General features: G+C 41.7%; 1 protein-coding gene across 2 annotated transcripts in view; it reads left to right on the forward strand.

Moving 5' to 3' along the window:
• tmtc2a (transmembrane O-mannosyltransferase targeting cadherins 2a) overlaps nucleotides 1-12416 on the forward strand; it is a 50219-nt gene that overhangs the window by 27702 nt on the left and 10101 nt on the right. For both annotated transcript variants that reach the window (XR_001776200.1, XM_008400628.2), the window contains exons 3-9: nucleotides 5065-5893; nucleotides 6313-6427; nucleotides 7059-7144; nucleotides 8016-8200; nucleotides 8344-8422; nucleotides 9428-9549; nucleotides 11066-11147. Coding sequence is in view for 1 of the 2 variants with exons in the window: in XM_008400628.2 (XP_008398850.1) it covers nucleotides 5065-5893; nucleotides 6313-6427; nucleotides 7059-7144; nucleotides 8016-8200; nucleotides 8344-8422; nucleotides 9428-9549; nucleotides 11066-11147 (1498 nt within the window). In the remaining variant the exon portion in view is untranslated. The remainder of the gene's footprint in view (nucleotides 1-5064; nucleotides 5894-6312; nucleotides 6428-7058; nucleotides 7145-8015; nucleotides 8201-8343; nucleotides 8423-9427; nucleotides 9550-11065; nucleotides 11148-12416) is intronic.

Below are 12416 nucleotides of genomic sequence, written 5' to 3' on the forward strand. Positions count from 1 at the left end.
AGAATAATGAATGTTTTATCAAGACGTAAGGTATTTTCTCACTCTACCTCATCCACTCTTTTTCGGAACAATCTCCCCAACAAAGTTGGACGTCTAACGTTTTAGCAGGCAGTGAAGGAATCTGACATTGTCTTTGCCAGTTTAATTTAAGCATCAGAGACTCCTCCTTTCTCATTTGTCTCAATGAGCGTTGCAGACACACAGATTAAGTTCGGCGTAACCAGCTGACGGCTTGATGGATGCCGGGCCAATTATCCTGCAGCAGAGGCATTCAGCTGTGAAATGATGTTCTCAGCTGCAAGTTCTGCTGCATAGTCCTTATTTAGCAAGTGTTCCTGAAGGCAAGGAAAACACACGGTTTGTGTTCTCTACGGAGCGGGGAGTGTCTCAAGTCTGATTCAATTAAAGCTTGCACTGTGCAATGTTGTCACGTAATTCTTGGCGCAGTTGGAACCAAGTTAAAACTTCAGCTTTAAGCGGGTGTCATTGGAATGGTTTGCGATAAAAACCGAGACAAAGCAGTGCGTAATTGTGAAGTGGAACAAAAAAAAAGAAATGAAACAATTTAAGTTATTTTGACAAATAAAAATTCCAAACAGTGCGGCATGCATTTACCCTCAGCTCCACATGCTCTATTAGCCCTCAGTAAAATCTTGTGAGAATTGACCTGCTGCTTTAAAACGTCGCCAAACCAGTTCTTTTACAGGACCAATTAAAAACTGGATGGAGCACCAACACTGTTTTGGTGGAAAATCCTTTAATAGGTCCCACTAACTAAACTAAAAACAGTTCTGTAATTAGAGTTTTTTGTAAACTACAATAGACCCAAATCCTTTTGAGTTTGCATAAAAGAGACACTCACCACAAATCAAAATCATTAACATTTTTTGCCAAATTAAACCCAGCAGTTCCGTAGAAGCACATTTTGAAGTCCTGCACGGTCATATCAACATCTGGTCTGAGACCACATTCACGCTAACCCCGCATATTAAAACCCCGTTTTAAATACAACTCCCAGAAAACCGACTTCTTTACAAAACCAGGACAGAAAAAAAGTCGTTTTATGTTTTTCATTTGTGATGTCTTTAATATATCTTTCTACATTTTTGTCCTGGGTTGCAACCAACATACACAACTCTGATCAATACACAAATGCCTTTTTCTGCATGTGACACCATAAAAAAAAAGTCATCAGCAAGCACAAATTTCTTTACTTTTATAGTCATGTTTGCTTCACTCTGCTTCTCTATATGCTCCAAAATTGCGTTGAGCATCATTTCAACCTCTGACCCAATCCCTGCCATCAGCAACACATCTTTCATTAGGATAACTACAATGTACTCTGTATACTTCTTTCCATTTCAGCAGCAACCGCGCCGTTGTGTGATGACTTGGAAGACTCCTGCCAAGTCAGCACAATCCAGGAAACATCAGACCGGTGCAACCCTCATGGTGTCTTTCATCATAATAACTAAACGTATCACTGGCAAGGCCTCAAATGAGAGGCGTGTGTGTGTGTGTGTGTGTGTGTGTGTGTGTGTGTGTGTGTGTGTGTGTGTGTGTGTGTGTGTGTGCAGGAACTATCTTGGAAGCACTGAAAGCATTTTTCACGTGCAAGCTGCTTGCTCTCTGCCTTAAGGTTTCCCATTAAACGAAGAACAAGTTCCTCATTTTAAACTTTATGAATAAGGAGTTTGAAAGTGCACCCTGTGATTTTTTTTTTTACTTCAAGGAGTTTTGAGCGGTTTATATTGGACGTGCCTCGAACAAGAAAACAGAAAGATCGCCTCCCCGCTGCGTTGCGTCAGTCCGCAGCCATTTCAGATGGTGTTTGCATGAAGTCATACGTGGCTTGCCGTTTCCTCTGACAAGTTTTAAAACCTTCCCCAGAGTACGGTGTCAACAGGCAGACCACACACTTCTGGGATCAATAAAGTGAGAGGGAATAATGACTAGCAGAGTTCAGAGATAAAAGTGGAGCCCCGCGCTGTTGGTTTCGAAAAACTGAGCGCAAAACGGATCAGCCAAATGAAAGAAAGATTGTTGAGAAGATAATCATTTTTATGGGAAATACAGCAAAATTAATGAAATAAATTGTGAGATGCAAAGCAGTTTTATGGGCTTGAACGTGTTAATTGATCCAATATGGAGCCAAAGTGCCTGAATGTCTGAAAGTAAATCTCTAGGAGAACAAAAACTATTGGAAAGCTAAACAACTTCAAAACTAGAGGATACAACTAAAAGACTGCTCTGTGTATTATTAACAAAAAAGAATAAAAAAACAAAACCTAATTCAAAAGACAATATTGGGTTAGGTATGATAAAAAATAAAGAAACCCACAAGACAATTAAACCAAAAAGACATGACATTTCATCTATAGATTCTACACCAGAGAATCAAAGTTACTCAGAACTGTAACACTAATGGTTCCAGTCGTTAGCAGAAACCTCTTTTCACTTTATTGGCCTGTTGCCTCTACGCCGAGTTAATTAGAAAGCTTGATTAAAATTAACTGTAAATATCCTCTTTGTTTTTGCTGAGTTTGTTGGGTCGCAATCCGTTCGAAAGTCAATTAAAGAGCAATTTAGGAATTGACAAGGCAGCGAGACGCTGCACGGACCTCATTGGGCTAAATACCACAAATTACTCTCCTGCTGGAATTGGCTTATCTTCCAGTACAAAGTAAAATTGGATTCCTCAGTCAGTTTCCTCAATTGACTAAGAATATGGGCTCATCCGTCAATAAACACATCCACCGTTTTGTGCGCAAGACACTCGTTCTCCCTGCTTTCATACAATAGAGTATCAACGTAAATATCCAATGTCTTTCCATTGTCACTTTCATGTTCAGAATGTTGAACTTCTAGAAAATGATTTTCCAGAAGTGGTATGCGATCCTTTGCTGCTTCTAGTCATTCATAGACAAACCTTTCCAACAGTAAACTTGTCGGAGGGGAAAAACAGTTAAACAGACACCAGTAGGTCAAGTAAGTCTGTTTAACCTCTTATGGTTTCTGTCACCGTACACATTCAAGCATGCAGACTGGAAAACAGCGCAACACCTCTTTACTCCTAGGCTAGGAATGAGGGATGAGTAAGATGAAAGGGTTAAGGATGATGGACAAGATGAGAAGGGGGTACATATGAAATGTGAGAAGGATGAGCTGGGTGGAGATGAATGAGGGATGGATTAGATGATAGGACCGGGCGTCGGGCATGATGAGAGATGAGAAGACTCTTAAATGAGTGATGACGAAGATGATTTGAGGGCAAAAGGGGTTAAGATGAGAGACCAGTAGGAAGAATGAGGATCGAACGGGATAAATGGGGTGAGACGAATTAAGACCGATTGATAAGGATGAATGAAATGAGAAGAGGTTGGCTTAAAGGATGAGGCGAGTAGAAAAGATTGAGGGAGAGTGGAATAAATAGAATAAGCAGCATGAAAAGGCCTGTGGATGATGGACTGATGAGGTGGAGGAACGAGGGTTGAGGTGAAAGAATGTGGTTTAGAAGAAATTAGAAATTAACAAGATGAGTGTGATTAGAATCGACTATTATCAGAGGAGTGGGAATCAAAGAAGAGAAATCCCCCAAGTGGCAAACTGCCCTGAATGGGTTAACTGAATTAACCAGCTGAGTGGTCAAGATATGGTCCTGATTCTGACCCACAGCTGAGAACAGGACAGACATACTTAATAAAAATGTCTCCTAACTAGGTTGTGCTAGAAGAAAGCATCAACATCACCTATATGAGATTTAATTTGGGTGCACATACTCGCAGCACCGGTTCCCTGAAGACAGGTTCAAGCAGAGTTTACAGTACATTCATGACTGGAAATGAAATAAATAGGCTATAAAAGTAGAAAGCTAGCAGCACGGCTGTAATCACCATCTTTTATAATATCTTTTATTCCGGCCCCTCGGTGGGATGGATCATGAATACGAATTACTTTTTTGGAACAGCGGTTCTCCAGGTTTTCCCATCTCATTTGTTTTTGCTTGAATTAAAAATAACTTCGTCTTCTTCTTTTTTTTCATTAGAAAAAAAAATGTAGGTAATAATTAATCCTTGGGGTGAAACGATGTATAGTGACAGGAGATCTTGGAACGATCCGTTCTTATTTCTTATTATCAACGGAAAGTTGACTTCTGCAAATTGGAAACGAATATCTGAAACTTTTTAGGTACAAACTGTTTAGGTAGTGATTAATTCCTGGGTTGTGACGTGGTAGTTATGTCAGAAGCATGAGATGTAAACTCCTCCTGCACAAAATAAGCTCATTACACATCACATTTAACAGTAATGCTGGCAGGCAACACTAATAAGGCTTTGGGGGGAAAAAAATCCTCCCGTGCATGCAGTTTCGAGCACAACTAGGTCAGAACTGGGGGGGAGTGTAAATTACTAATATGTGGAAAGTTATTAAAGTGTTTTGACACTTTTCTCCTTTCTGCTTTGAGTACTTTGGGATTTTCCCTCTCGTTATGCGTAGTGAAACCTTGCTGACTCGAAGGAATTTTTTTGGCAAGGCCGATCTAAAGCGCAATAATCTTTTCCTGCACCGAGTACTCGCATGTTCAATTTAAAAATGATTATTCCATTAAATAGCGGCTCATGTTGCTCCTTACCAAAGTGCTAACCACTGCGGTGCACTGCTGTCTGAGAGCGTCTTTCAACAGTTTGGGTTTGTCGCCATTCCCATGTCAGCAGGGCGGTATTTTATCTGACAGCGATAACGTCAGAGTATCCCATTGTTACAAAGAACAACATGTTATTTTCCCGTGAGGGTGGTTAGAGGGAGAAAGCAAACAAAAACTTTTCATTAGGTTTTATGCATTCTTTTTTAACCAAAGCAGTGGGTTGAGGAACTGAGAGTTCTCTAGAGTTGCACAAAGAGATTTCTACTGGATGTCACCTTGCTTGTACATTTATAAGCATATGAGAACGTGATTCCTTCCTCTTTTTCAAGTTTTGACCTAAACCAAGAGTGTATATAAATATATGTGTGTTTCCTTTCACATATTTATTTAGTTGTTTTGCCTTTTCGTTTCTCTTTCAGAAAAAGAACCTAAGCGTTTTGTTGAGTCTCTGCACGCTGGCCTGCTGGGGAGTAATTCTGCTGTCAGTCCGCCTCTACTGGATGGGAAACAAGCCTCCAAACTTCTCCAACTCAGACAACCCGGCAGCCGACTCGCCACATTTCCTCACTCGAACGCTAACATTCCTCCACTTGCCTGCTGCCAATGCCTGGCTCCTGCTCTGCCCCGACAAGCTCAGCTTTGACTGGTCCATGGACGCCGTGCCCTTGGTCAGGTCCTTGGCCGACTGGAGGAACCTTCACACTGCTGCCTTTTACTGCGGGTTGATCCTCCTGGCTTTGTTCGGCTTCCGCGGTGCCACTGTCGCAGCAAAGGAGACCAACGGGAAATCCCATCTAGCAAATGGAAAGTCGGTCACGAATGGGAATGGTTACCATGCCCCTGACACAAACCAAAACACGGATCTGCCAAAAACCACTCTCAATGGGTCCGCTGTACCTCACCGCTGTTACTCCCACACATCCCTGCCCCCCACAGAAAGCTTAGTTGTGTTTTCACTAGGAGTAATGGCATTGCCTTTCATCCCGGCCACCAACTTATTCTTTTATGTGGGTTTCGTGATTGCAGAGAGGGTACTTTACATCCCCAGCATAGGCTATTGCATACTAGTTGCGACAGGTGCACGAACGTTGTATGTTAGACTGAGGACTAGAGCCTGCAAGGCTGCAATGTTGTGCCTTTGCATTGGACTCGTGCTACTGAACGGGCTCAGAACAGTTCAAAGGAACAAAGACTGGAGCAACGAAGAAAATCTTTACAAGTCTGGGATCCATGTGAACCCTGCAAAAGGTGAGAGGGTCTTCAGTTCTCAGGATGTCTGCTAACCCTGTATATTATTGCAAGGTTTTTTGCAAGGTACCTTGCAAAAATGTCTATTTTCTTTGAACATTTTCACGTTTTGTACCACTGCAATCACAAATCTACTTGTATTTTATTGGGACTTCTACTGCATGTTTGCTTTGACCCAATATGGCTTATTGCAGAAATGTGTGTATGTTTTCCTTTCAATTCACGCTACTTTGTGTTGATCTATCATATAAAATCCATTGAAATGACGTGAATGCCAAGGCATTGAGTGTTTTACAGGATATGAGAAGCGCTGCAAGGCAGTGTAAATGAGTCCAAACTGAAGTTGGATATTTTTCAGCAAAGACCAAGAGTTTGTTTTCCCATTTTGTGAGTGTTTGATTGACATATGTCTCCCGTAGCCTGGGGAAACCTGGGAAACGTACTGAAGAACCAGGGCAAGATGGCGGAGGCGGAGAAGGCATACCGAAATGCTCTCCACTACCGAGGGAACATGGCTGACATGCTGTATAACCTGTGAGTGTTCAAAAAAAAAGTCACACCTCCTCTCTTGGCAGAGTCATGACACAAATAAGCTCTGACTCCGTGAGGAAGCGGCAGCATCAGACCAAGAGCTGCAGAATGAAAGAAAGGCAGAAAGAACTTAGAGGCTGCAAACTAAAATAGATCCAGTGCAGCAGTAATAGAGCAGGCGAGACACAAAGCAAGAGTGTGACAGACAGGAAATAACTTTTGTGTGTCCCTTGAGGCTCTTTGTACCTTCTGCTCCTGATTTGATCAGTCGTGTTTGCCGAGCCTGTGGGAGAACACGAAACAATTTCTAATCCAGCAGGCGTCAAAGGTGCCGAACCACCCGACGGATCGACGCTGTTCTGCTCCCGTCTCTCTTCTCCTCCTCTAAAGTTGTGGGCATCAATAAGCTGCCGATTCAACAAAAAGCAAACGTGTCATGTCATTCTAAGAGATAGAGAAGCTGTTTGTGTGTGATAGATGTTAGGATATATTGTATGGTCTTTGAGGATATTTTCCTTCCAAAATTCCACTTATCCTTTTTTTTTTTTTTAGAAACTGTCAATTAAATTGGAGAAAACCCGTGAAAGAGTTTGCGGTGATGTAAAGTTTTTTCATATTTTCTGTTTTCAACCAGGGGTTTGCTGCTGCAGGAGAGCGAACGTCTCTCCGAGGCGCTGCAGTATTACAAGCTCGCCATTGGGAGTCGACCAACTTTGGCATGTAAGCCGAGTTTCCTTTTGCTGCTGCCATGATATTGTAAAAACATACAAGGAAAGGGCGATTTTCGATAAACCGCCTCCCTCCCGTTTGGTTTGGGTTTGTCAGGATTGATTCCATGCCAGCCAATAATCTCTTCTGAAATGCCGTAACTCTCCAGTTTTCAAGTTGAACCGGTCGCTTTGTGGCCAACGACGTGATTTAAAAGCCCTCGCTCAGCTTGACGGAGAAGTGATCACATTCAATCTCACACCCGAGTGCTCACACATGAGATGATCGTTTGTCTTTTACTTTACCAAGGGCGACGTTAAATAAAAAAAGAGAAATTTCCCTTCAGCACATTCGGTGTGATGAATTACCTTTGGATCTTTGTGAGCTTTATCTCTTCCAGGTGAATGCATTTCTATTCCCCACTTTTCCTATATTTATTTAATCAGCTTTTTGATCTCTTCCTTTCCTCTCCGTCACCATATTATTGCTTTTATCCGTGGCGCTTCACTTTCTGACTGAATGGGCATTTTTAAAAAAGATTTTATTGTGCTTCATTACACTTGATTTTATGCATCGTATAACTTAAATAGAGTTTGAGAAAAGCGCTATATAAATAAAATGTACTTCCTGTTCTTGTTGCTACTCCTCACCATTTATTTCAGTTCAATTTCTTTTTCTCTTTAGGAATGCCGGGATATAGTTTGTTTGTTTTGGTAAAAAAATAAAAAAATAAAAAATCAGGAAAAAACATGCTTTCTTTTACCTAACAAAGGATAAGGTGTTCATTTTAAAGAACGTTCTGGTGGTTTGTTTTCAGAAATCATTTCCCGTTTAATTTTCTATTTAACTTAACCCTTTCTGATTTCTTGATGTTTACCCGCAGCGGCGTACTTGAACACAGGAATAATCCTCATGAACCAGGGCAACCTGGAAGAGGCCAAGCGCACCTTCCTCACTTGCGCCGACATTCCAGATGAAAACTTGAAGGACCCTCACGCCCACAAGAGCTCAGTCACCAGCTGCCTGTACAACCTGGGCAAGCTGCTTCACGAGCACGGCCAGCAGGAGGTTAGTCTTGTTGACGCATTTGTATTCAATAGCACTGAAAAGACTGGAAGCAAAAACTGCTAAAAACATCAATAATTTTTGCTTTATGCAAAATGAAGTCTCAGCTTTTAAATTCCCCCCCACCTCCCTCTCTTGTGCTGCAGGAGGCTCTGTATGTTTATAAAGAAGCAGTGCAGAAAATGCCAAAACAGTTTGCACCACACAGCCTTTTCAACATGATGGGTGAGTTACAGTTTAAACTGTGGAGCCTTTGTTTGCAGTCCGGTGTGTTAAGGGTTCAAATCGCCTGTTAATTGCAACGGGGATTACTGCTTTTAAATGGGAACTCACTGTGATTCCACCAATTTAAGGTGGAAATGCAAAAACATACAGCGAAACAAATCGACTGGACTCAATGCCGATTAAAATATGTGCACACGCTTTTTTCTTTTCCTTTAGAAGATGATTTAGGAAGAGCTGTGTTAAACCTCGCTTCCCCTTCTGTGTTATTCTAACACTAATTACGTTACTCAAAGCTCATCCTGGTGACATAGTTGAGATTTCATGGGAATTAAATTCCTGGGACAGAGTAGAGGAGGATTAAGGAGTATGTTTAGTCAGGTGGTTCGAGGGTTTTAGGGAGCGACAGTGTTTGTATTAGTACAGCGACGGCTAGCGGATACGTTTTCAAAACTTGATGTCATTTAACTGGTTCGTTGTTACAGACGCCAACTGCGTATCTTTCCTGGGATCCATCCCTACTGCCGATTCTTTGGATTTGTGAACAACAATGTTAATGCTAGGAATTCAGGAGTATTGTTCTTAAACGGGGTAGTTTTATGGTAAGGATAAAAATATGTATATAAAACAATGACTTACCATTGGGTTGTCTCAACCTGGATTTCCTGCCCATGATCCAGATTGGGGGGAACTGAGATTTCCCGATAACCAATCCCAGTATTGGTATTTCGTTAAAATCAATGCTGTCGAAAATAGAACAAGAGGATCCATTAAAGTCACGGAAGTCACTCTTAACATTAGTCTTGACAAGCTGCACCGATTTGTTATTCAGCAGTTACTATGGGGTAACTAAGCATAGTGAGTGAATATGTAAGACGCCTGAAAAACACTTCCATTTTCCAAAAAATATATTTTTTTTAAAGTTGTTTTTTTAAACTTCTATAATATTTCTGTTAATATCACACGTAAAATGCTAACTGTCTGCCCTGGTGTGTGGTGCTTTTTCAGGAGAGGCCTATATGCGGCTGAACAGGCTGGAGGAGGCCGGTTACTGGTACAGAGAGTCCCTCAAAGCCAAGCCTGACCACATCCCTGCCCACCTCACCTACGGAAAACTGTTGTCAATCATTGTACGTCCCTTTGCAGACACACGGGCAATACAGATGTACTAAACATTATGATCAGCCCAGTGGTTAATAAGACCTACTACTTTAACAAACCGCTTTGCAAGAGCTGTGTAAGTGTACGTTCTTTAGGAGTTGAGTGAGTCCAGATAAGAAACATTTATTTGTAACCGAATATGTTCCTGGTGTTATCTTTGCAACAATGTTTGTTAAGAGATATCCCAGACAAAATAGCCAAACTTTGAGCGGTGATGTTATGCTGTGCAGAAAAAAAAGATCTCATTTCCTCAGCTTCCAACTTCTCCGCCGTGCTACGACAACAAAAGGAAGACGTGACGACAGATGTGTTCACAGCTGAGCTGGGTTTAGATCGGGGGGAAATGATCTGTTTGCCCTTTGCGACCCCCCGTGAAGATGCATGACCTCCCTCCTTCCTCAGCCCTAGGTGCAGAGTCGAAGACGCGACAGACCTCTGAAGCTACGCGCGGACTGTTGCATACTCGCAGCTGTGATCTTTCAGGCCTCGATCCCACAGCTCCGCCGTTAGCTGAAACCTGAGGATAACGAAAACTTGTACTTACACGTGTGTCGCCTCGAGTGGCCGGACATCTGCTTGGCTTTCTGGGATTCGGGGTGACGGAACACACATCCACGTCCTCCGCTACGCAGAACGAGAAACAAGAGGATGGATGAATCTTGAATCAAAAACCAGATGACAGGCTTATAATGGAATTACTCCATTTCCTTAGAAAGTTCCACCTGAACTTTTGTGCTCCTGGACAGGATTTCCCAGAGTACAACTTTGTTTTCTCATTTTTTATCCCTAGCATTTGTCTGCTTACAAAGACATTTCTTAACCTAATGAATTCATCACCAAATTCCCAGATTTTTCATTTAAAAAAAAAAAAAAAAGCTTACTTTCTCCTTTCACACGAGCCTGAAACATTTGATCAAATATCCCGACGGACGACCTTCGGTTTTCATAGACAGTTGGAGGAGAAATTTAGAGAAAGCAGCCAAAAGGAATTGTGAAATAGGCTATCCACAGCTAATATTCCTCCTCATTCATTTAGACCAAGTTCAGACACGGGAGGAAGCTAATGAGGCAATGTTAATATGGACGGCCCTCTCATTTCCTATTGAATGGCAACCCCACTGGCAATATGGAAGCAATCAGTGCCGAAGCATGAAGCAGAAGTGCTGCAGAGGAAGCTTTTTTTCGCCTCTCAGTTTCAGTGCTACTCTACACTTGTAAACACAGATTTTTTTTTTTAACAGTTGCCAAAAATGCACAATCAATTAGTACATAATTACATAATAATTAATGGTTTTGTTAGAATCCTGATCATTTATGCTCTTTTTTTTTTTTTACCCCGCACCAGGAAATCAGCCTAATTATACAAAATATGCACAAATATGAAATGTAATATATGTTTTTGCTCTCTCCTCCTCCTGATCATACCGAAACGGAAACATCTAAGCTTAATTACTCGCCGTAACCTGTCTGCGTCTCTCCTTTCAGGGGGAGAAAACCGAAGCGGAGAAATACTACATGAGAGCAATTCAGCTCGATCCAACTAAAGGAAACTGCTACATGCACTACGGTAAGAAGCAGAAGACATTCATTCATTAATAGGTACGGTGAACCTCTTTTCAAAAAGGCGTTTCAGATCCGTCGCTCACTACATTTCCAAAAATATCTTCAGTTTTCTCAGTAGTTGACAGCCCATTGTTTTTAATGTGATGAACTAATCTCTGTCAAACCTAAAAGTGAGATTTTTTTTGTGTGTTTGTGTTAAAATACATTAAAGGTCATCACACTTTTTTTTTTTCCAGAAGATTTAACTTCTTGTACTGTTATTTGTAAGACTAACCCTAATAATTACAAAATGCCATGATTTTCTCTGGGCTTTGGTTTTATCTGACCACTGAGGATTTCATTCCCTCCAATGAAACTGATAGCCTAGAAGTTTCCAATTTGTTAAAGGCTTTTTCCCCCCTGTGATATACAGTTGACAAAGCGATCACTGAGGGGAGGATTTGTTTGTTTGGATCTTCACTCTTTAAATGTACTCTCTGAGATGAGTTTTAGTGGTACAGTCACATCACATCCTGGCTGAAAATTGATGTGCCCTTATTTGATTTGAACGTGTGAGCTTACAAAAGCAAACTGAATTAAAATGGGGATTAAAAGAGTGACATTTTTCCCCGCTTTTGAAGAGGAAGTTGGATTCAAATCTAACAGGAGTAGGGGGATTCTGTATCCCATTCTCCTTCGGGCCAGAGACTGTTGTTGATTGAATTCGAGGTTTATCTGCTGCCCCCTTCACAGCTAACAACACAAAATACTCTTTAAGTTGATGCTTGCAGCTATTAAAGCGTGAGCCGTTTGAAGTTTTGCAGACAGCGCGGAGATGCGGCGTTTAATGTACGTTAGACAGAAAAACATGGCGCGGTGTTGCCCCTTCGCTTGTTTCATTCCAGACTGGAGAAACGGCCTCCTTTGGTGCCCCACGTTAATATCTCCAGGATATTCGGAGGAAATGAAAAGCGTCCTCATGCTGAAAGCCCCGTTGTGCAATGCCCTCTTTCTCCACTTCCTTATCTCCCTCCGTCCCTCCCGCTTCTTTCCCCTCATCTGATATCTTTTCGTTTAGCTTGGTCGGTAGCAGGAGGTCTGTTGCTGTCTTTGGAGCGAGCCGCTTCCTGCTCCGAAGCCCTCGCGCTCTTTGCTCTCGGGTTTTTTTTTTTGTTTTTCCACCATTATCTTGTAGTCTCTTGCTAAAAATGTGCTGTTTTTTTTTTTTTTTTTTTTTTCTGGGGCCGTTTCATTTCTTTATCTGCAATCTGTCTGCTGCGGTTATCGTGGATTT

Source organism: Poecilia reticulata, linkage group LG23 (genome assembly GCF_000633615.1).
Source record: "Poecilia reticulata strain Guanapo linkage group LG23, Guppy_female_1.0+MT, whole genome shotgun sequence".
NCBI lineage: Eukaryota > Metazoa > Chordata > Actinopteri > Cyprinodontiformes > Poeciliidae > Poecilia > Poecilia reticulata.